Source organism: Muntiacus reevesi, chromosome 19 (genome assembly GCF_963930625.1).
Source record: "Muntiacus reevesi chromosome 19, mMunRee1.1, whole genome shotgun sequence".
Taxonomy (NCBI): Eukaryota; Metazoa; Chordata; class Mammalia; order Artiodactyla; family Cervidae; genus Muntiacus; species Muntiacus reevesi.
Window position 1 is genome coordinate 26449644 of NC_089267.1, and position 25334 is coordinate 26474977.

General features: G+C 35.3%; 1 protein-coding gene across 25 annotated transcripts in view; it reads left to right on the top strand.

Annotated features, from left to right (window-relative positions):
- The window catches only part of TRDN (triadin), a 392562-nt gene that overhangs the window by 234819 nt on the left and 132409 nt on the right, over nt 1–25334 (top strand). For 22 of the 25 annotated variants that reach the window (XR_010659958.1, XR_010659959.1, XR_010659960.1 and 19 more), the window contains exons 13-14: nt 20438–20491; nt 24856–24885. Coding sequence is in view for 19 of the 25 variants with exons in the window: in XM_065911840.1 (XP_065767912.1) it covers nt 20438–20491; nt 24856–24885 (84 nt within the window). In the remaining 6 variants the exon portion in view is untranslated. Of the gene's footprint in view, nt 1–20434; nt 20492–24855; nt 24886–25334 lie in introns of all 25 variants that reach the window. The other 3 variants (XM_065911850.1, XM_065911857.1, XR_010659963.1) reach the window with 2 other exon arrangements.

Consider the following 25334-nt stretch of genomic DNA (forward strand, 5'->3'; position numbering starts at 1 on the left):
CCCCGTGAAAGTTCACAGCCCTCCCACATTTGCTCTAAAATTCCCCAGTTTTGTATGATCAACACCACTCCTGGCTGCAAACCCTGTTCTTACTTCATCGGTTCAGTTGCTGCGAGTTCCTGTGTGCTCAGTTGCTTGGCTGTGTCCCACTCCTTGTGACCCCATGGACTATATAGCCTGCCAGGGTCCTCTAGTCCATAGGATATTCCAGGCAAGAATACTGGAGTGGGTTGCCATTTCCTCCTCCAGGGGATCTTCCTGATCCAGGTGTCAAACCTGCATCTCCTGCAACTCTCGGATTGGCAGCCAGATTCTTTTCTCACTGAGCCACAGCAACCCACTCCAGTATTCTTGCCTAGGAAATCTCATAGATGGAGGACCCTAGCAGGCTACAGTCCATAGAGTTGCAAAGAATCAGTTAGTAGGCTGGCTTGTTAATCCTCTTGATTCTGTCCTTGTTTCTTACTAGCATTTTAATTTCCACAAAACCCATTCATGCAGACTATGTGAAGAGTTGATTTTTTTTTTTTTTAGAAGTTTCTGGATGGTAGAGTATGTGTGAGTGTGTGTGCCTGTGACCACTCCAAGCAATGGTAACAAATACAGATTAAATATTGGATGTCTCCGCTATGTAATGCCCTCCGGATATTGTTTGTTGGCCTTTCCCTGGTAATCTCCAGACTTGGGTAATCTCTGACTCCTCTCCAACTTTCATTTTTTCTCATTTGTCCTCATCCCCTCATTTTTGGATCACACTCAGGAATTCTAAACTTGACATTAAATCATTAAAGTAATCTACCCATTTCCACTCTCTACTCCTAGACTCTTCCTTTAGTATCCAAACTCATCACTTTGCTTAAAAGGCCTTTTATTTACCAAGATCAACCTTCCTTATAATGTAGTTATTCATAAATTCAACAATATTTATTGAATACTGATTATATGCCAGATACTCTTCTGATTGAAAATATCAAAGCTGGCCATCTATTACATTTGCAGGGAGTATAATAATTGTCAAAATGCTGAATAGGCTGCTAATATATGTTGGCATTCAATAGATGTCATTTAAGCAAAATTTGGGCTTCCCAGGTGGCGCTAGTGGTAAAGAACCCACCTACCAATGCAGGAGATATAAGAGACAAGGGTTTGATCCCTGGGTCGGGAAGATCCCCTGGAGGCAGACATGGCAACCCACTCCAGCAGTCTTCTTTGGAGAATCCTATGGACAGAAGAGCCTGGTGGGCTGCAGTCATCGGGTCACAAAGAGTTGGACATGATTGAAACGATTTTGCACACAGTACAGAATCATTTAGAAACATTAAGAGAAAGAAATAAATGATGTGATCCTCAGAAATCTTAAGCTTTTCATTTATTTATTTCATAATGAATAAGTTTATCTGTTCCTTCTAATTGAAATCCTATTTCACTCCCAAAGTCTTTTCAATCATGATATTTATGACTCTCAAGTATACAGACAATGATGTAACCCATTATCATTTTAACAAAGTTGTTCATTTTTAATTAATACAAGCATACTTTTCCATTGACCTGTGTTTGTTGTTGTTGCTTCTGCTATAAATTCCCTAACTGTACATTGTGGGTTCACAGTAAATATGCATTGAAGTCACTTTTGGATTCAATGAAAGAGAAAATAAAATAAATGAAAAGTACAGTGTTATAGTTAAGCTTAATCATATATTTTGGATTATTTTGCTTTTTTGATGATTGTTTTTACTGTACTATTATTTGGTGATTTTTACAAGTACATTGGGCAATATTTTATTGCCCTAATGCTAGGTGCTTGTAGCAGAAGAGGGGAGATGCAGAGGTCTGTGTGACTTCCTACTCTTGGGCAGAGACATGGCTCAGTCTGTCTCTCACACCTTCCTACTTACTGCTCTAGGTCTCCACAACCTCAGTTCTAGTCCAGAACACTGTTACCTTTAGTCTGGAGCATTGTTTTATCCTTCTTGGCTGATTCTGAACAGCCCATAATCTACACCACATAATTTGCAGTGCAGGAATTCATATCGTGCACAGTTGCTTATTTTACTCTCCACTTAATTTGCTGAAGCTTTCCTTTGTCCTTAGGATGAAGTACAAATTTAAGGGTTTTGATGTCTCTCCCTCTCTGTCTCTAGTTTTATCTCTTGGTAACTGTTGCCCTACACAAAATTCTCTCCAGTCATTTAGTCATCTAGTTCTCTCTTACATTCTCATTTCTTTCAGAGGCTCCTTCCTTTAGAAAGGTTTTATAAGATAAAAACCATATCTTCACCTTATGTTGACCCCTTATCTTCACCTCTCCATCTCTTCTGTTTTGAACACATGTTGAAGTATCCAGTTATTATTTCCATAAAATATCATCCCTTCCTGCCCCTCTGGGTAGATTGGTGTTCTGTTCCTACAGTGGAACATAATGCACAGTGCTAGACATTTAATTGTCTCACTGGATCTCAGTCTTGTTTTTTGAAATCAGTTTCTTGGTTTTAACTGACAGAGCTGAGTACAATGTAAAACGTATATCATGCTTCTGTTCAAAATAAAGGAGGATTAATGAGTGCTGCCCATAATTAGGAAACTTTGTTCCTCTGCTAGCGTTGCACAGTGACTTGGTGGAAGGCATACATCTGCAAGTGTCTATTATGCTCAAAGTATTGTGCTCAGTACTTTACATATGTCACCTCATTTAAGCCTCAGAGCAATTTGAGCCTTTGAAAACCTAAGCATGCTCAAGGATATAAAATACTACAGTGGTAAGGCTGGGATTCTAAGCTTAACTTTTTGAATACAATATATGTGTTCTTTTCACCAATCCACATTGTTCAGAAAGCTGAATTGCTGACTACTATCTGTCTTGTTGGCTGAACTGAAGAATATGTATATTAAAGAGCTGTGTATACTGTGAATTTTCTACACAGATAGAGGGATCTATGGGTAGTCAATAAGCATCTATTGAATAAATGACTGTATAGTATTAATAACATCATTAGTGTTAGCGAGGAGCAAAAAGTATTTATTCCTCATTCTGTCATCAAATATGTTTAGAAAACAATGAGTTAGCTTAAATTGGTTTCTGCACTGTAAGATTTCAGTGTGGAATATATCATGTTAAAGTCCTGAAAGGTAACATCTTGTCTACATGTTTAAAGGTAACGTCTTTGACCTTGAATTCTTTGTGGAGAAGAGCATCTGTCAGAACAAGGATTCTATGGACCACTTACAAATTAGCTATAAAATTTCTCATCAGAGAATATTACTCTTAAAAATGTGTTCTGCCATGTAAATTGAAACAAGGAGTGTAGATGACTACTTCAGAGGTTGTAAGGTTGGAAATTAATTTATACATGTGGGTTGCAAAATAGCTCATTAAGTTACTCCTCTCAGAAATAGATATGACAAGAGAAAAATGAAGCATCTGGAAAGTCTGTTCTCATTTCATGTGTAGATTAGGGAGAGAGAGAGAAACATATGTGAACAATGAAATCACACACAGAAGGTATAGATATGTTAAGAAAAGTCCTGACGAGGTACAATGCAGGCTCAAAGGAATGAGAGAGAACTTGCTCTGTGGGGATCAAAGAGGTTTCCAAGAATGACAGTGTATGAGGCTGGGTGAAAAAGAGTAGTTGGATGTGAAGATAAAAATAGAGGAAAACAAGCGCAAATAAGAGTATGGAGGAGAGCCCCCATACTGTTTTTATGTCTGCAGTTCCTAAAACATGCTCTATTCAGTTGGGTGTAAGCAGTAAGCACCTTTGTTCTTTCAGTGACTACCACTGCAAACCCCTCTCTCTAGACTTGCTTTCCTCTACCCCATTGGGTGAAATCTGAAAAAGACCTCATATTTTTTCCTGATCCTGCTCAGAATAAAAACAATGGTATTTTCCTACAAGCATTTAAGTCTTCCAAATCCAGTCTAATAGGAAAGCTCCCAACATCCACCCCAGGTAAGAAGTTTCCCGTTGGTCAGCTTGAACTTGCCCTGAGCTTGGAAGCCTGCAAGTGTGGGTGGGGTGCCCCGGGCTTCTTGTCCCTCACTCTGCGCCCTGGCAGCTGATTGCCACAACACCCAGTCTTCCTCTCCTCCAGGGTCCGAGCAAAGGGGAGGTAGCAGGGATGACGGACACAACTGTACTTCACTGCCTCAAGTGTTATATCCGACTTGGTGCCTTCTATCCTAGTGTCAGATGTCTAAAACCAACTGATTCCTTCTCTCATGAGGTACTACTTTGGATTCTTTGAAATCTCTCCACTGGAGCAACCTGACTGTTGTCCCATCGTTGTGACTGGCCTCTGGTAGCTGGCTGCTTAAGAACCTTCAGTTTCCTCAGCCTGCTGTTCTTACCTCATCCATCTCTGCTTTGCTGCTGTGGACACTCAAGAGGCAGTGTCTCATCTTAGACTTTTCCAGGTGCCAGACAGGTGCAAGTGCATGAATCTCTGTCCCCTCAGTCCCCATTTTAGAAGACATATACCAAGATTTCCATAGCTCTCCAACATGATTTAAGGTAAAGGAGAAATATCGTCATTCTCTCTCTCTCTCTCTTTTTTCTCTCTCTCTTTCTAAGTATGCAGAGAATATAGCCTAATGATCACTCCACACAAATGTTTTCATCTTTCCAGTGAAGGATTCACTTATAATAGTGAACAGGTCTTTTTTTGGTTAATGTTTGTTTAATGGAAAATAGGACTTTTTAAAACCTTGAATACAATGGCCAGAAGTTTCTTAAATCCAATCGATAATACTCTATGTGTCATAAGTGCCTTTTCAGACTGTTAAATACAGTATCTGCTTTGATTCGATGATCCACTTTTGAAGATTAACCTGTCTGCCGTGACTATCTAATGTTCATGTTTAGTTTCTCATGTAAACCTGTTTTTAAAAATGTATCTCTGGTATTTCGTTCATTAAGACATACAAATGCAAATTATACATTATTTATGCAAAGTTTGATCCTATTTATGGAGCATGTTATAATGCAAATTCATCAAGGAAACGAATAAGGTCTGAATATTGACTAAAATAATAGCTGTCACCATAATTAATGACTAAAATCTATAAATTCATAAATCTATATATCACCTATTCTACACTAGAAAAAGTGAAAATCTATTGAGAATCTTATATCAATTTTGATGTTATTAGACTCTCTTATTTAACTAAAAATATATTTTTGTGTGATTTAACTTATTATTTAGTAGCATGGGGCTTCCCTCATGGCTCAGATAGTAAAGAATCTGCCTGCAATGTGGGAGACCCGGGTTTGAACCCTGAATCAGGAAGATCCCCTGGAGAAGGAAATGACAATTCACTCCTGTATTGTTGCCTAGAGAATTCCAGGGACAGAGAAGTCTGGCGGGCTACCGTCCATGGTGTCACAAGGAGTCAGACACAACTGAGCAACTTTCACACACACACACACACACACACACACAAGTAAAAAGTTACATGCCATTAATTTAAAATTTATTTCTGTAGTGTAATAACCCTTCTCTCTATATATGATGCATATAATAATTCAAATATGGTTGTCCAGGAGATATTTGCTTCCCAGGTGGTGCTAATGATAAAGAACCCACCTGCCAGTGCGGGAGACCCAGGAGACCCGAGGTTGATCCTGGGTTGGGAAGATCCCCTGGAGGAGGAAATGGCAATGTATTCCAGTATTCTTGTCTGGAAAATTCCATGGACAGAGAAGCCTGGCAGGTTTTAAAAAGTCCTATTTTCCACTAAACAAACATTAACCAAAAAAAAACCTGTTCACTATTGTATGTGAATCCTTCATTGGAAAAATGAAAACATTTGTGTGGACCCCACTGGGTTGCAAAAGAGTCAGACATAGTTTAGCAACTAATTAACAACAACAATAGCATGTAGGATATTTAAATATTAGATTTGCACCCCAAATACATGCTATACCATTGGGCTTCCCTGATAGCTCAGTTGGTAAAGAATCTGCCTTCAGTGCAGGAGACCCCATTTCAATTCCTGGGTCAGAAAGATCGGCTGGAAAAGGGATAGGCTGCCCACTGTAGTAACCTTGGACTTCCCTTGTGGCTCACCTGGTAAATAATTCGCCTGCACTGTGAGAGACCTGGGCTCGATCCCTGGGTTGGGAAGCTCCCTTGGAGAAGGGCAAGGCTACCCACTCCAGTATTCTGGCCTGGAGAACTCCATGACTACAGTCCATGGGGTTGCAAAGAGTCGGACACAGCTGAGTGATTTCACTTTCATTGAGAAGTTGTCAAGTTAACTAAATAACTTTAAGATTCTTAGTATAAAATTTTCATGTAATTGAAACAAATTCATGTTATTTTTAGGACTGTGTCTTTTTCATTTTTTCTTTTTTAGTGTAAAGGGGTATACAGATTTTGACTTTAGGAATAATCAGGAACAGAGGGGTTAACTGCCATCTGAAACCATCATAATTTAACTTTTTAAAAAGTATGCCAATGCCTGCTTGAATGGAATTAGGAATGCCACAGTTTAGATTTTTCAAACATCAAATATATGTATTACTACCTTCAGATCTATTTCATATCTGAACCGCTTCTTTAAGACTTTAATTTAAAATCAACTATATGGTCCCATTTGTAGGATAACTTTGAACATTTGTGTGCATAGCATGCTGTGTTCTTCATGCATTTCTTTATTTGGCATTTATTGAATTCAAAGATACCATTGTTCTTATCAATACACAAGAGAAACTCATGCTCTGTTTTCAGATATTCCTTAAGTGTTAGATCTCAGGAGAGACTCTCAAAGATTATCTTCCTTTTTTAAAGCCCAGCAAGCTCCTTTTAACTGAGACAGTGGTTTATAACACTGAATGTAAATCATATGAAATGATTTTTCTTAGACCAAATTAATTTGTTTCACTATTTCGACAGTCCTCTAACATATAAAAAAATCTAGATTAAGAAATTTTTTTCTTTAAATGATCTGACTTCAAAATTATTAAAATATATTATAGACTTTAAATGATTAAAAAGACAAATTTTGAGAACAATGCAAAGATTAAATTCATCTGAAGCCAACCAAACTCGATAGAAGTAAATAAATTACAAATCCAAAGTTAACTAAAAAGTAGTAGAACTAGATCTTATTCTTCTATTTTTGGTCAATACAATTGCTCCCATTATTTGGATATTTTTATAAGGATTATTTTAAATATAAAGAATTTAGAGATAAACATATTTATCCTCTATCAAGATCATTGTTTTATTTATAATTAATATTCTTTTTTCCACTTTTTAAAATTAGTTTTTACTAGAGTATAGTTGCTTTATAGTGTTGTGTTAGTTTCCACTGTACAGCAAAGGGAATCATCTATAAGCATATATATATTCCCTCTTTTTTTTATTTCCTTCCCATTTAGGTTACCACAGAGTAATGAGTAGAGCTCCCTATGCTATTCTGTCAGTTTTAATTAGTTATCTGCTTTATACAGTGATGTATATATGTCAGTCCCAATCTCTCCATTCATCCCACCATGCCCTTCTCCCTTTAGTATCCACATGTTTGTTCTCTATGTCTGTGTCTCTATTTCAGCTTTGCAAACAAGTTCATCTGTATCATTTTTCTAAATTCTGCATAATATTATATGATATTTGCTCTTCTCTTTCTGACTTATTTCAGTCTATATGACTGTTTCTAGGTCCATCTAGGTCTCTATAAATGACCCAATTTCATTCCTTTTTATGGCTGAGTAATATTCCATTGTATAAATGTACCACATCATCTTTATCCATTCCTCTGTTGATGGACATTTAGTTTGCTTCCATGACCTGGATATTGTAAATAGTGCTACAGTGAACACTGGGGCACATGTATAATTAATATTCTTGTAATAACAATACACTAATTTAGCATGATACTACAATATTGACACTATTTTATGCCCCAAAAGATAAGTAATTAAAGGGCAGCCTTCTATTTTGTTTTTCTTGTTACATTAAATCATGCATTTCTTTCTTGTTTAAGTCAAATAATACAGGATTTTCTATAAATTACTGTCTGGGTTTCCTGGCAACTCAATGGTAAAGAACCCACCTGCCAAGGCAGGAAATGTGGGTTCTATCCCTGGGTTGGGAAGATCCCCTGGAGAAGGAAATGGCAACCCACTCCAGTATTCTTGCCTGGAAAATCCCATGGACAGAAAGAGCTTGGTGGGCTACAGTCCATGGGGGTCACAAAAGAGTCAGACATGGCTTAGCAACTAAACAACAGCAATTAAGTACTATAGAAATTAGTTGTTAGTATTCCCATTGTTATTTTTTTAAGGCCAGAACTGTTTGTATTAAAAGATTTGCCTATGTTTATATATGGCTATCAAAATGATTTATAGCAGGATAAATGAGAAATTATCTTCTGTTCATTATATATGTACAATATAAAATAAAATATATAATAAATATGCTATACCATTTTAAACTTTATATTAATTTTTATAGTTTAAAACTCCAAGAAACAATGACATTAAATGAAAAGAGTTGATAAGACTTTCTATGTTGAAAACATGCTGGATTAGGAATCAGAATGTTTATGACTTAGCATAGGATATGTGACATAGGATTATGGTAGGATTGTGACATAAATCAAGTGAAATAATTTATGCAAAGGATTTGGGAAATTCTATTGATGCACAAAAATTTGAAACTTTATTCAAATACAGAAGTAAGCTTTACAATATTTTGGTGAGCACTTTGTAGAACTTAATGTGTCATACAGTATTGATGCCTGTGAAAGACACTTTTGTTGATTATAGTATGCAGAATATTCATAGGTTTTGATTTTTTTGCTTTCTGTTATTCTACTTTGGCTTTTTGCTTTAAGAAATATCTGATTATGATTTTAATCTGTATATTTCTGTTTATCTGATCTTCTAGAAAATTCAATAACTGATGGATGAGGAATCTATAAAATTTTTAGAAATTTGAGTAGACATAGATTCCCAGGACTGATATAGAGAGTCAAGTATGGGCAAAGATAAATCAATATTTTGAACATTTCAGCACAAAGTTCTGAGGTACCACCACTAAGTTTCTGCCCACTATTCAAGAGATAGAACATCCTTCTTGGTATTAATCTTCTCTTGAGTGTTCTCTGGTTCTAGAGCTTGAAATTTGGGGTTAGATATATGTGCTATGCAGTGCTTAGTCACTCAGTCGTGTCTGACTCTTTGAGATCCCATGGACTGCAGCCCACCAGGCTCCTCTGTCTGTGGGGATTCTCCAGGCAAGAATACTGAAGTGGATTGCCATGCTTTCCTCCAGGGGATCTTCCCAACCCAGGGATGGAACCCTGGTCTCCTGCATTGCATACATATGAGGATTGCCATTAATGTGGGACCATTGGTGGAATGTTCAACCCTCCTGTGATAGCATTTTCCAGTAATTTGTCTGACATGTTATCAGGGGTTTTTTTGAAACTAAGTTGACTTCTAAAATTTCCAATCACTACCTAAGCTTGTTTCACAGATATTTGAATATTTACTGAATCTCTGCTCTGAGGATTTAACATGTTAGCTTCTACTGCATCCTTAATTTTTACCTTCTCCTTCCAGTCCCAGCATATAATACAGGAACTTATTCTGCTTGCTTCTTAGATTTCTCATCAGTGTTAAAGTCCTCAAAATATTTCATGCTCCACAAACAGTCAATTGTAATTTCATTTTTAACATAGGTTTTTGAACTCTTCTTTAACTTCTGAGCTCAGATGTATATAGTAGTTCATGTTTATAAAATTTCTCCTGCCATCAAATGGGTCATGTGGAATCCTGTCCATCTGCGGGGTGTTGGAGATGGGCTTCTTGGAAGCCTTACAGCTGCAAGAGTGGGTTTCAGTTTAATCATTTGTTAGAAGATTAATACCCTGCCTTTTACCAAAGTATGTGGGAAGGTGTTTTCACTGACTTGCTCTCAAATGTCTCTGTGCCTCTTGCTCCAGTAATTGAATATTAACTCCCTTATTTGTGCATATGAGCGTGGATTTTGAATATTCGAAGGTAGACACCGGCTGCTAAAGTAACCCATTATGCTTCATTGGCTGGTCCCCAGGGAAAGCAGTACATTTGCTGCAATATGTGAAAATGTGGGCTTCAGAGCAATGTCAATCCTCAGTAACTTCAGCTTGTCATTTTACTGTTAAGAGAACCTGTAGGCTTCCTTTTAAGTATCAATTTAAGTTTAAATCTGCATCCTTGACATTGGGAATTACTGTTCCCAAGAGGTGTACATAATTCCCTTCAACATTGATGGAAAGGAGAGCACACAGTGGTGAAATATCCTTCCAGGGAGGACAACAATGTGAAGCCCATTTATTCCTCTGGATTGATCATGTGTGAACTGCTAGTTATAGCATTTGAGCTCTTAGAGCTCTGACACAAATGTGCGCTAAAGAACAGATCAGCACGAATCACAATAAATCCTCAATCTCTAAAAAAATGTTTAGGAATAAAATATATTTAGGAATAAATATAGACGATTATCTATGACTCTTGCAGTGACATTTCATCCTAAATGTGTAGTGCATATTTTCCCAAGCATCCCAGAGATAACAAAAAGCAAATAAAAACACCAATGTTTAAACAAATAATTAATCGCATACTTTACATAACAGATTAGAGGAAAAACCTCAAACATGTGGCATCTATCATAATACATAGCTTCAAAAATTAGGTGTCACTTCTTCGAAGTATTTTGCTCTTTATCAGTGTTAGGAAAGGCCCAAGGATAAGATTAAAATCTTTATATCAGATAGAAGAAAATAATCAAATATTACTTTCTGTCTTAATTAGACCTGTTAACTATTTGCCAAATAGTCCTCTTTAGTTTTAGAGAAAAACAGATTGCCCTATAATCTTGATATATCAGAATACTTACATACAGTGTTTAATAATGAAATTTTATGCATTAGAAAATCTGAGTCATTTGAATAATAAATTGAATCTCAAATATTTTTCCCATTTTTTTCTCTCAACTGTCATCTTTTATATCACTATTTGCTACTTGTTTTTACATTTTTTTCAATTATTCCCTTTAGTAGTTTTTTCTTTTTATCCTTTTATCTCAAATTTTTTCTTTATTTAATAAAATTCAATTTTCAGTTAAATTGAATGTATTTTGAATTTGGATGTCTTCCTTGTACTCATAATTGATCACAATATTGCCCTTGCAGGAAATAGTTGGGCTTGATTCACATTTCAGTAGGGTAATTTTGATTTCCAGAGGAAGAGATGCCTTTCTGTCCACCTGTGCATTTTACTATGCCCTCTCTCACATTGTGGGATCTTTGCCACCTAAATAGCTTTCCCACTTCCAAGACTTTTTTTAAAATTCATTTTTTGGTTGCATCATGGCATGTGGGATCTTTGTTCCCTGACCAGGTATGGAACCTGTGCCTTCTGCAGTGGGAGGGTGGGGTCCTAACCACTGGACTTCCAGGAAATTCCCCCAGATGTTTTAATATTTTTATCTCCATCAAGTTTTTCTCTGCTCTCTTCAAATAAAATAGGAGTCCCTTATTTTGAAAACAGTACTTGCTTGATTTCCCTGCTACCTTCAAGCCACTTTTTCCCCCCTGTGGTTTTTTGCCACGTTTGTCAAATAAATGACTTACTCGCTTCACCTTGATTTGGCCACTGCCCACCTTACGCCCTTAAAGTATAAACCGTGACAGTTGACTTTTCCTTTTTTTAACTCAAGTGCCTGACTTAAGTTTTTATTTCAGAATCATCCTCTTCAAATAAGCGAACACTTTCTAGACAACTATCTCAGAGAGGTACCTTGCTCTGGGCTCACACCCCACTTCCACACTCCAGGCTTCTTTATTTGTTTATTTATTTTAAGAGATCTTGGTTTAGTTCAATAACCGACCAGTTGGGCCGCTTGGTTTTCTCTCTTCCCAGCCTTCAAATTCCTGCTCTTACGTTTTATTTTCATCAATAGTGAGCCCAGAAAAACCTTGACCCCAACAAAGGCAGAGCTCCAGGCTTGCTAAACCTCTCTCTCTCCTTCTCTTTCTCCTCAAGAACTTGTTTTGTGACCCTCAGATTGTGTCATGTAATTTCCGGGATTGATAAATAATGTTTCCGACCCCTCACCAGTTTCCTGGTAATTATTGCTGAAGGTGTCTTGCACTCATGCTAAGAATATCAGGGCCTGTCCTGACACAGCATAGGTTATCGATAGGCCATGACCAGCAGAAAACAATAGTCTTCCTGCTATTTGCATCCCAATTCCAAAATCATGTTCTAGATACAAAAATGAACTCTCTTTTTATTTATCCTGAGGTTTATTTCCTCATGTTTTTAATATCCTCTTTCATTGATCTTGTTGAAATCAACCTCTGCTTTGTTCTTATACCTTATTAACCAGCATTTTTCTCAGGGTGACTGGAGGCCTTCTGTCTGTCCGTTGGAGAAACCGTTCCCTCTCACTCTCACGACATTCGTTTACCCTCATGCAGATGGTGTGAGAATCTCAGTCTGTCTTCAAAGGCCACATTTTCTCCCAGTGTCTACCCTGTGTTTTCACTTGAAGTTACACTGTTGTCTCAAACGCAACGTGTATTTGTGTTATGAGCTTCAACTAAATTATATTAAAGCCAGTTCTGTTTATCAGGCCCCAAACCTGTCATATTTTAATAAACAGCCTCCTTTTTCCTCCTCAGTACATGTCAGGCACATCTAGAGAAGGAGAAAAAGAAGGCTGTTAAATGTCTGACTTGTTAGTTTCTTTCCTTTCCACGAGCACTCGCTTAGTCTTAGTCAGTATCCTCTTGCAACTAGAATATTTTGGTGACAATTTACCTGGCCCCTGTGCTTCCTTTCTCCTGACAATCTCAGAAAGTCTTATCTCCTCAAAACATTGCTGTGTAACCCCCTCACCCAAAAATGTAATGGCTCTTAATGTTCTAAGAAAAAAGCACATCTCATTTACTGAGATTTCAAGGTTATTATTTTGACCATAATTTACGTTTAGAGAATTGACAACTTTTATTTTTACTTCTCATGAACACAAAGGAGACTCTTCTGTCCCAGCCAGATGGATCCATAATCCACGGGAATACTGAATCAGTCACTCAATTTGTAACTTTCTTTCCCTTACCCCTGTGACTCTGTACTTCCCTTCAGCTCAGTTCAGTTCAGCTCAGGCGCTCAGTCGTGTCCGACTCTTTGCGACCCCATGAATCGCAGCACGCCAAGCCTCCCTGTCCATCACCAACTCCCAGAGTTTACTCAAACTCATGTCCATCGAGTCAGTGATGCCATCCAGCCATCTCATCCTCTGTCGTCCCCTTCTCCTCCTGCCCACAGTCCCTCCCAGCATCAGGGTCTTTTCCAATGAGTCAACTTTCCTTCAAGCCTTACCTATTTCCTGCCTCCTTAAAAATTACCCATATCCAGAACTCAGATTACTATATTTTTCATTTAGCATTTTTCATGTAGTATCCCTAACCAGACCATGGGTGGAACTAGTCCTTACACTGAGGATTATGGTCCCTCTCCCCAGTAAGCATGAGTGCAATAAATACTGAAGCAAGAATGAGTAATGGAACTCAGTAATTATTTGGAGAAGGGTTTTCTCATTTAATAGCAATTGGGAGTTGTTCAACTTTAAACTGTCTGTTAAACCTGAGGACAAAGTTCAACTGAAAGTGTTTCTTTAAAAATATAACTTAATTCTTCTTTAGATTGCTTGATTTAGGACTCTCTGTTAAGGATTCTGCTTTTTGGAAATCATGCTAATTTTCAGTGTAATAGATCTGCATTTTATAAAATTTGCCATTTTTATAAGAACATAGATTCTCTTTGAAGCGGATTATAATATCTTCAGATTTTGACATCTGCAGTATTGTAGAGGAAAAAGGACTCAGTGAGTGTGAGCAGTATTATTAGGATATTTGCTACCATTTCACTTAGAATTTCAGGCGTATAACAATGCCTTTTATAAACAACTTGTCTCCTACAACATGTATCCATACAAAATCATTAACTAGATGCCTTCTAGTGCCAAGAACTGTGTTAAAGACTTAAAAATAAATCAGTCTTTGCTCTCAGTTTTTGCTTCCATTATCCATACACACACACACACACACACACACATATATATTTTTCATATGGATACATTTGCATTTAACAATTCTTTTTATTTATAGCGTTCCCTGATTGGGTAATGAGATAAAAGAGATATGTGTGTATTTCTTATTTTCTAGAAAATGAAAAACAGGATAGTAATATTCACAAACACTGCTTACTAATATTAGAACAATATGGGCTAGTGATTTTTTATTATTAAACATGTATTTCTTTATTTTTCCAACAAAAATGGTTTTGGCAGGTTGAAACATGACATGTTGAACAATATTATCAATGAATAAATTTAATTTTTTATTTTTAATTGGTGGATAATTGGTTTACAGTGTTGCATTGGTTTCTGCACACCACAGCATGTGTGAATAAGTATACATATGTCCCCTCCTTCTTGAACTGCTATCCCGCCCCCTCACCCCAACCCACCCCTCTAAGTGGTCACAGAGTACTGGATTTAACTACCTGTGTTATAAGAGACTGGTGGTTTTAAGGGCTGAATTTAGATCATGATGCTCTGTGAAATCACTTACTGAGGAAATCACTCTCCATTCTATGTACAAGTTATGAGTTGGAGAATCTATCAACAGCATATCTTAATTTTTAAGACAAACTTTACCTGAAAAATATGACTGAACAGTCACAAATTTTGTTTTCTTGATATGTTTATGTAATAACATATATAGAATAAAATAGTTTATTTGCTAGAATAAATTATTGACACTTTAAAATTTTTGTTTTATTTTGCTTAAAGAGCCAAAATCAATTTTGGGTGAGAGCATAACTCACTCATAGTGGGAGTAGAATAATTTTTCCAAATCATAACATTTATTTCAATAAAAGAATCAAGTTTATACTTGACTCCTAATTGTTCTAAGAGAATTAGTCCAAAGTGCTTGGTCAAAATATTTGCTTTTATGATTTGATCAAAGAAAAGAGGATATTATTTGATTGTAAGGGAGGACTACCAAGGTAAGCCTCAATAATAAAAATAAATAAGAGATTTGCCATCAGAACATAACATAGGTAAATTTTTCAAATACTCTTGACTTTGTTCATAGTCATCGATTTTAGAAAGGTGTGTAGAAATAGAAAGGGACCTAGAGTGGTCATCTGGGACTGCCTTTTTGCTTTAAGCAGATACATTGAGGACCTCTCTAAAACAGATATGTGTCTGGCATCCCCAGGAATGGGACCTCACAACTTCCCATGGTATCACATTCATTGTTTTACTAGCTGTATGGCAGGAGGCTTTATCTTGATCTAAATGGAATCAGCCAGACTTGCCCCAACATGCCAAATATTTTTTAAAGTTCTGAAAGGTTAAATGATCTGTGTCTCATTCATATCTTCTCTTTCTATTAAAACAGGTTTCTTTCTTTTAATTGTTTAAATAAATTTATACCTTGATCTTCAACTCTAAATTGTTAAAATATTTAAGAAACCTGCCATTCTTACACATTCAGAGATGCCTTGAGAGGAACTGCCTGATTCTCTAATTTTAAATATTCTCACTGATATTTTCCAGTTTCTTTTCTCCTTAAGCTTGCTTCTCTTCAAATAATAAGGAAAAATCTGACCTCATGTGTATGTAGAAACTGTAGGTAGATTTTGACTTAAATTTAATTAAACATCAAAATTATTTTTTTTTCAAATTAAGAAATACTTAATGGTTTTTATGGAAAACATAGTCTGTATTCTTAAAGATTAAAAAAAATCAAGACTATATTTTAGCAAACCTTGAAGAATCTTTTCTTCCTCTGAATTAAACTCAATAATGCTATGCTACTAAATTAAAGGCTATTTAGAGTCTAAGGCAAATACAACATACAAAACACATTGTTTAATCAGGTAAGATTTTCTGGAAAAAAAATAGTCTAGCTAAATTATGCTCCCTATTGTAGTGATGCTGCCAGTTTATTCAGATTTTTAACCTCTAGCAGTAACAGATTATTTTGATAAATTATTCATATTTCTGCATTGTGCACCTTTTGCAATTTGCATATCTGGCAGCAAATAGGCCCACCTTTCAGGCTTCAGTCCCCGTGGTCAGACAGGATGGCCGAAGGCTGCTTCATGATTAATTTCATCTCGGTGGGGTTATTATCATACTGAAATGAGCAATGCCCCTGAAGTATGCTTTCCTGGAGCTACAAGCACAAGAAGTTTAGTTAGCTTAAGAGTTCTTAAGTGTATAGTAACTTTTAGCTTAATTGCCAACCTTTTTCTACTTGGGGAGTATCTACACCTGAAAATAATACTGGATCTTATAAGACTCAAAAACAATAATTTAGAGATTGATTTAGCAGCTCATTGGATTGCAAGATAATTTGTCATTAGTTTCTGGTATATTACTTGAAAAGGATGTTTATTTTTGAAGGATCAAGGAGGTTTTTATATTGCTGTTTCACTTCTGAACTAATAAATATTAATTTTTCTTCTGGTTTGTGGAAAAGTCATTTGACTTTTCTATATTTAGTTTTCTCACCTAACAGTCTAAATGCCTTGTACTATTGCATAATTAGTGACAGACAGGTTTTAAAACATGTTTCTAGTCCTTTTTAGAAAATTAATAAAAGTTTAAGTCTTAATTTGAACGCTAGGGAAATTTTTACTCCCTTAAATGTTTTCAGTTCATACCCTTAAAAAGAATTTCCTAATCCATGAAAATTAAAAAGAAATTTGTTTGAAATAGTGAATTCTGCAACTTCCCAAATGTAATCAGGGCCACAGTATGTGCTAGTGAAAATAAAATTCTGAAATTTAAAATTAAAACACTTTCTGCATAATAGAGGATCAGTGAAAAGAGAGAAAGGGAGTTCAGATTAATTTTGTGTTATCTTTAAAATGAAATGATTTCTTAAATATAATGTCCCATTTAAAATCAGTCAACTTTCATAATTAGATTTTAAAAATCCTACATGTGAGTCCTACAGTTTTCAACTGTATTTTTAAAACTTTTAAAAAGGTGTCTGTCACTGAATTTACAAAACTACACTTACTGTTAAAGTTACATTTGAATCCTACATTTTTAAGCTCGTTGGATTCACACTTCACATTAAAAGAGGTCAGAGTATAAACAGAGCCCTGTAGATGAAAAGTTCATGATATTAAACTAATATTTAAACTTATATGCAAAATTGATTTCTTAACAAAATATTTGCAGGCTCAGTATTTTTTCAGTTTGTTAGATGATTGTTTCAAGCATAAGTAATCAGAAGACACTAAAATATTTGGCTAATCTGATTCATAACAATTTGTTTGTATAAATACAACATGTTTCAGGAAGCTAGGAATACTATCAAAATACAATAACTATTTTGATAATTCCCTGTTAAAATATTCCCAGGAGACTTACACTGACACTTAAATCTAGGTCCATCCTGCCTCTGATTTTGAACTACAAAATATTATTTGTGGATTTCAGAATTATTATAAACTTCAGTTAAATTTTCTTATTGTTCTGGGTTTTTGTTTAAATCACTAGTTTATTTCCTAAGTATAAAAATTATTGAATAAAAACAAAAAAATATAATAAAATTTTCATTTGGGATGTGTATAGTGGAGGTAGTGAGTAATACAGAGGAAATAAGACTGGCTATCACTTAATTTTTGAATGAATGTTGAGAATACCAATGAGACTGGAGCTTACTATACCTTCTTTATTTTGTATATATCTGAAATTTTGACTAGTAAAAGGCTAGTGTCATGGACAGTAATCAAAAGGAGACTGAAAAATTATGTGTAATGAAAACTTGTCTGTAAGGATTTAGTGTGTTTTTACTGTTACAGGATTTTAAGAAGTCTGGTCTTCTTAATGTACATTTATGGTCTCAGAGTTACTCTGTTCCTAAAGCCTTGGTTTTGAAAATTGAAATGCTCTACACAAGCAAATGTCAAATCTTAGCACCTCTGTATGTGTCCTTAATAGATTTGAGGCTGAGAGATGAACTGAATGGTTAATGAGAAAAGTTATTAATAAGGCCCTAAGAAAAGCTATCTATAATTCACAACTGGGTATACTAGGTGCTCTAACAGAATCTTAGACATGGAGAAATCCTTTAGGATCTGTGATCTAAGAATACAGTTAAAAAATAAAGAAAAGACAGGTAGAAATTTGACTATAAAATGCTAAGGTACTTTACTGACAGTGGTTTTTTAAATAGTTGGTTTTTTTTTTTTAATTAAGTACTACTCCACAATTCTGACATGTTGAGATCTTTAAGTGGTAAAACACCTGGGCAGTCTGGATGATGATCTTTTTTTTTTATGCTCTTTCTTATGTATTATTTTATCCTTTCATCTCCCTTTTCATTCACCAATTATTTATTAAGTCACCACTAATGCTAGTTATAAGGTTGAGTAATTAGAAATATACTAATTAGGAATTCACTGTTGTTGTGTTAGTCACTCAGTCATGCCGACTCGCTGTAGCCCACCAGGCCCCTCTGTCTGTGGGATTCTCCAGGCAAGAATACTGGAGTAGGTTGCCATTTCCTTCTCCAGGGGATCTTCCCGACCCAGGTCTCCTTCCTGACCCTGGTCTCCTGATTTGCAGGCAGATTCTTTACCATCTGAGTCACTGGGGAAGCCCCACTATCTAAATGTAAATCTTAATTCTGATTTGAGATCATCTAATGTAGATGTGATAAAGATAGCACTAACATGATAGCTGCATGGAGTTTTCTTCCTGGTAAAAACAAATTAATAATAAAGACATCATAGGTAGAATGGACTATGAATTTAATTTTGGCAAAATATATTTTGTCTAAAGAAATAAATTTAGTTATAATGTAAACCGTACATGTGGATCAAAAATATTTATTTTATATAAAAACAGAATGAAAATTTACCATTTTCATAACTATGATTACAATACAGATAAGTAATTATCTTACCAACAAGAGGTAAAGCATGAATTAAAATTAAGTCTCTTCAATTTTGGCCAAAGAAACATGGATTGTTTGCTTGATTCTTGGCCAGGTCAAATGAAGTCTTTTTATTTTATAACTCTAACCAGAATTGTAATATTAAACAATCTATAATCAGCATTTAATGACAATTAAATGAAAGGCTGAATATGTTTATATATCAATTACTACATTTATACCTATCTTAGTACATAAAAATAATGGATCCTAAATAAATATGTGGTAAATGAACATATAAAGATTAATATCTGAAACAAATGACTAAATCTTCCTTCCCATGTTGTTAAATGAGAATTCAAGTATTGAAAGTATAGTAAAGACAATCATGAACAATTACTTAGTGAAGTGTGCAATGATCCATTCTTTTTAAAATCTTTATTTCTCCTTAATTTTTATGCTAATTAGTCAAATAATGTATTCAATTATTTACAAGTGAAGGGGTTTTTTGATACTCTTTTTCTTTCCAGAGAACATTCTGAACAAATGGAAAAAACAAACAAACGAACAAAAGCAACCAAATCCCCTAAGACAAGGAGGAGGAAAAAGTCAAAATGAAACTTGCTGATTCTCTCACAACACATATTGTTGCCCAGGGCCTTTTGGTTTGTTGATGGGCACCACAGTTGTATAAGGAATGACATTTTAAGTCAAAGGCTGGTGCTAGAATTTGGTTTTCCTGGGCTTTAGTCAGGCTTCCCTGGTGGCTCTGAGGTTAAAGCATCTGCCTGGAATGTGGGAGACCCCGGTTCGATCCCTGAGTTGGGAAGATCCCCTGGAGAAGGACATGGCAAACCACTCCAGTACTGTTGCCTGGAGAGTCCCATGGACGGAGGAGCCTGGTAGGCTCACAGGTCCATGGGGTCACAAAGAGTCAGACACGAAGTCAGTCACACAGTGACCTTCAATGAGCCACTTTATTTATGTCTAAGTGCTCCATGCATTTCAAAGGGCTAATCATACAGAAACAATATGGAAAGAATTCTGAGAGTTTCAAAATCAGGTGCTAAGCAAGTGCAAAGTATCCTATGGTCAGTTAGAAATGAAGTCACTCAGTCGTGTCCGACTCTTTGCGACCCCATGGACTGTAGCCCACCATGCTCCTCCGTCCATGGGATTTACCAGTTGAGAGTACTGGAGTGGGTTGCCATTTCCTTCTCCAATGGTCAGTTAACAGTGAAGCAAAACAGTTTCAGGAATCTTTATTTTCTTCTTTTATTTGGTATAATTATTTTTGTCTTAGTAAGCCTAACTCTCAGCACTTCTCCTAATAATTGTGTTCATTTCTTAACAAAAATTCTGAATGCCAAGGACAGTGTATTTATGTTTGTTTTTATAATTTTCCTTTTTTGTTGTTACTTACCTTTTTCAAATAGTATTTCATGATAATTTATTTCTCTTTTTATTCATAAGAGCCTAGCAAAGCCCCAGAAAGCAAACAAGGGACAATAAAAGTTGCAGCACAAGGTAAGCAATAAAACACTTTTAAAATTCTTTAAAAAAAAAGGTCTTAGCACTTTATTGACAAAATCCAAGCTGTTTATTGCAGAATAGCACCATCTGCTGGGTCATTATAGAAAAAAATCTTTTGTTGCATGAAGATACACATTTCAAGTACATATTTAGTAAATGGAAAAAGTGTAATTGAGATTAATGCCGCATTTGCAGAGGAGACAATTAACAACCCAAGAATTCATATCTTGACTCCAAATATGTCACTGAGGTTTTCCTTTTACTACCAAAAATAAACGATAGATTACTTGATAGTTGGAACATGATGATGATAATGCAGAGATACACAAATATATATATTTTCCAGTGTTTTCAGTTACATATTGTAATTACTGTCATCCTAGAAAATTCAGTCAGAATATTATTAAATTAGTATTACTTTATCTGTATACTAAGACTGTAAAAATCAGGTTTGACTACAAAGTAATTACTGTCATCCTAGAAAATTCAGTCAGAATATTATTAAATTAGTATTACTTTATCTGTATACTAAGACTGTAAAAATCAGGTTTGACTACAAAGTAATCATCCTATTTTTTTATGAGTCATTTGTGAAAACTTGCCCTAACATTGTTAGGGCATCAAAAGTGGTTTTCTTCAAGAGATCTTTAGAAAATATAATGATTTTTAAGTCATCAATTTGGGAAAATTATTTAATTTTTCTATAATGTTGTTTTTTAACTATCACCTGAAATCGCATCCTTTGAGAAAGCTATTCTAACTCCAGTGTCCACTTTATACAACACTCTTAAAAAAGAAAAAGTAAAATATTTGCTGGAGAAAATCTTTCTCTCCTATACCATATTATGAGGGTTCCCAGGTGGCTCAGTGTAAAGAATCCGTCTGCCAAGCAGAAAACCCGGGTTTCATCCCTGGGTCAGGAAGATCCCCTGGAGGAAGAAATGGCAACTCACTCCAGTATTCTTGCCTGGGAAATCCCATGGACAGAGGAGCCTGGCGTGCTACAGTCCATGGGGTTGCAAAGAGTCGGACATGACTTAGTGATTAAACCACCACCATGCCACATTATACAGTACTGACCAGTAACAGAGATGCATTTAGGTGGTGGTACTTTTGTTTCTCGGCAGAAGGCCCTTGTAGCGGACTTCTTAGCTCATGCCATGAATACATTTGATCCAAAAATTTCCGTTACATTTAATCCTGAATCCAACTACATGTTAAATCAATTTAGTGAACATTGATAAAATGGGTTGACGAGCCATCAGACCAACGAGGCTGTATATAATATATATATGCTAGAATGGTTAAGAATTATGATACAAAATTTTAGTTTTCATTTGATCATTAAGCTGCTCAACAAAACTGATTCTTCTTTAGAAGAGTTCTGATAAGGAATGTAATTAATATTATGGGGAAACCAGGGCAAACGTCATCATCTCTTTTCTGTTTTCTATTCATGAATAAATTCCTTAAGCGAATGTCTACTGGTTCAAGAATCACTGCAGTTAAAACACATAGGTTCTTATGAAAGAAAGCACAATCACCCAGCACAATCTACCTTAACAGAGGTTTCTGAAGATCATGGTGGATGTGGAACTATGACCTGAGGCTGGGATTTAGTGTTAGTTCAACCTTATTTTAGAGGGCACAGGGGAGGGAATTGAAGGCATATCTGGAAATCTACTTCAAACTTGAGCTTGGGGCCATGGACTCTTCACTTTTCCATTCCAAGTACATTGGATGAGGCAGCCTCAGAACTTATTCTTTCAGAATAAAGGATTTATTGTCGAGTGAATCATAATGTAGAGTTTTGAAGGTTTGTTGGAACTATCCTTTTAGGGAGATTAGATGAAAGTGTTGATTGAACACTGTGTACAAGGCAAGAGTCAGGAGATATATGTACATGTTCCCTGAATTGTAATGACACATCAAATCAGGGACACACCAAATAGGGGTAAAGGTCACTTGTGCTGCGCACATTCGCAGTAGACCTTTTGTAGACAGGTTTTATAACACCACAGCTGCCCAATTAAATTATGCATAGAACTAATTAATATTTGCAAGTGCTCCGGGTGAAGGCAGCTAAAAAACAGTGGCAATATTGCTATAGCAAAGACATATCTTTGTTGGATAAAGTGGTAAAATTAACACTGATGTTTGTAGTGGGGTAGAAAGTAGAGTTTATCTGTTTATTTTTTAATTTTTATAACTAAATAGTTTAAACCTAGTTTTATATAAATTCTGTATATGTATGTACATATTTAATTATAATTAAGATTTGGCATGCTTTTTTTTTTGGAAGTACATTTAGCATTTTTTTTTTAACAAAGTCTTTTGAGGCACTGAGAAGTCTATGAAATGAAGGTCTCAATGCTACACGAGATTGCAATTTGGAGACAGGGAAAATTTAAGTAATAATACAAATTGACTACCTAGTAGTACTAAATTGAATTGTAAAGATAATAAATGCCAAAGAATCAAGACAAAGTGATTTTCAGTAAGTGGGATTTCTCATGAAGGAGAAGTGACTTAAGTTGGATTTGTAGCATGACAAAAATAAACTGGAGGAAAAAGTGCATTGTTGGTAAGTGGGTGACTTAAGTAAAGATAAAGAGTTAGTGGTAATTATAAAAGATTGTCATTATCAAGACATGACAGAGACATGTGTTGTTTTAAGTTATTATTTTTTTAAGAACCCTCTACCTGCACTGTTTGACCTGTCTTGAGAGAGGTTACAACTTAAATTTGGGAGACATTTTGGAGATAATTGTTAGAGAAAAACAGCAAAATCCTGTTTGCAGTATCTAAAAGGATAACACCATTCAATTCTTGTCCTTATTGTACAAGCTCCAGGTAAAATATGAACATTTAAGTGAATTAGAGAATCAAATGCATACATGGTGGGTGATTTTATAAAATTATGCCATTTCTTGAAGTAAATTCTTATTTGTTAAGTAAAGAACTAACTACAAATAAGTCTATTGAGTCAATTCCAAAGAATTTTTTGAAATAATGCCTCATGGCTTTGAAATCTATTAGGCAGTGTTGATATCCTACAATGCATCTTAGTATCTTTATTATTCTACATATTTTATCATTGGAATAGGCGAATTTCTTAACTTAAAAATATTATAGGTATAGATCCTCTTTACATTTCTTGTGTTATTAATTAAAACTCCTTTAAAAGAAACAAATGTGAATCAAGTAGAATTAATTTACTTGTGAAATTTACTTTTTTACTACAAAAATAATGGCATGTTAATAACATTTAGAAAATAGATAAAAATGACCTGTAATACACTAAAATAATTAATTTAAGTATATTCCTTTCCAGTCTCTTGTTCCTGATTTTTATACCCAGTTCTGCTACTTGCTCACAGTCGACTACACTGTGTGAACATGTGTAAATCATCTGATGGCTCTAAGGCTTAGTTCTTGCTCTGGCCTGCCTTTCTTATAAGACTATTCTGAAGGCCAAAGAGAGAATGTGCACAAAAGTGTTTTGGCAATTGTAGCACAAAGTATAGATCCAACGTAGTCCTGGATATTGGTTGAAAGTGGTCCCCCCAGTTCCAGTCCACTCAGAAGTAATTGCTTTAAGGGATGCGCACAATCTCTGTTTCAATTAATGTGGCTTAAGGCATCATAAATTTGGCCCCAGAATGATCTTTACACAGAACCAAGGGTCACGTCCCTTGGAATAACTCCCAGCATAACTCCCTTGGAATGCCTCCCTCAAATGCTTCTAGTAACATTTATAAACTATAACTTGGATCTTGTTTAGACTTGTGATCTAGGATTAGGTGAATTCTACCACAGAGAAAGTCAAGATTCAAAGGTAATTAAAAGTGCTGTGCCTTTTCTGTTCGTAAATGATGGTATACATTAGCTAAAAGAAGGGTGGAATTTTATTAACTCTTTCAGAAATGATACATTTTATACAGTTATAACTATGTATAATAAATTGGTATGTAATTCTTCAGTAACTAGGCACAGATAGTTTATGTATTCCATTACTTTTTGCATAGATCTAGTCCTTTTACTTTAGAAGTGATTGTGATTTGCTCAGATATAATTTCAAGCCTAAAATGAAATTATGCTAAAGATATTATTTTAACTACTTGTCTGTGTAACAGCATATTTTTCTTCTCTTTTTGTTCTGTGTTTATATCTGAATTTAAAAAAACTTCATATGAATATTATTTTCAACTTACTTTCTTATTTCAAACTTGGATGGGTTAGTTTGTTCATTGATAAACACTAATTTATGAATATATGCGCTACATTCACATGTTCCCAGTTTTCTGAAAAATAGTTATTTAATATGTTCTAACACTATTTTCTTTCCCTTTTTTCAGCACCTACTAAAAAAGAGGAAAAGAAGGAAGGTATGTTTTATGCAGAGTTCCATTATGCTTTTTGTGTGGACAAGTTACCAAAAGTCACAATGGAAGTTTGACTGCTGGCTTGTCTGTATTTACTTTGGATCTATTATGTGCATATATTTTGTGTGACTGTGTTTTTTCTACATCTCCTCACACTAAAGGGTGAACCACTTTTTTAAACAGTAATTTTAATCTAATCTTTCTCAATGTGTAGGAGGTGAAACACCATCTCTCAAAATCTTGGGCCTTCTATTTCATTAGAAATCTTATTAAATGTCAAAAATATGTAAAATATAGACCAATTTTCTCATAGCAACTACTTATATCTGTGACACTGACAAGTGACTGATGTTACTATGTTCTATTAAGTTGCAAATAAGTCATAATCCATCCCTTGCACTCCACCTCTCTTTGTCAGGATGTCTTGATATGGAGTCATTTATTCCCTGTTG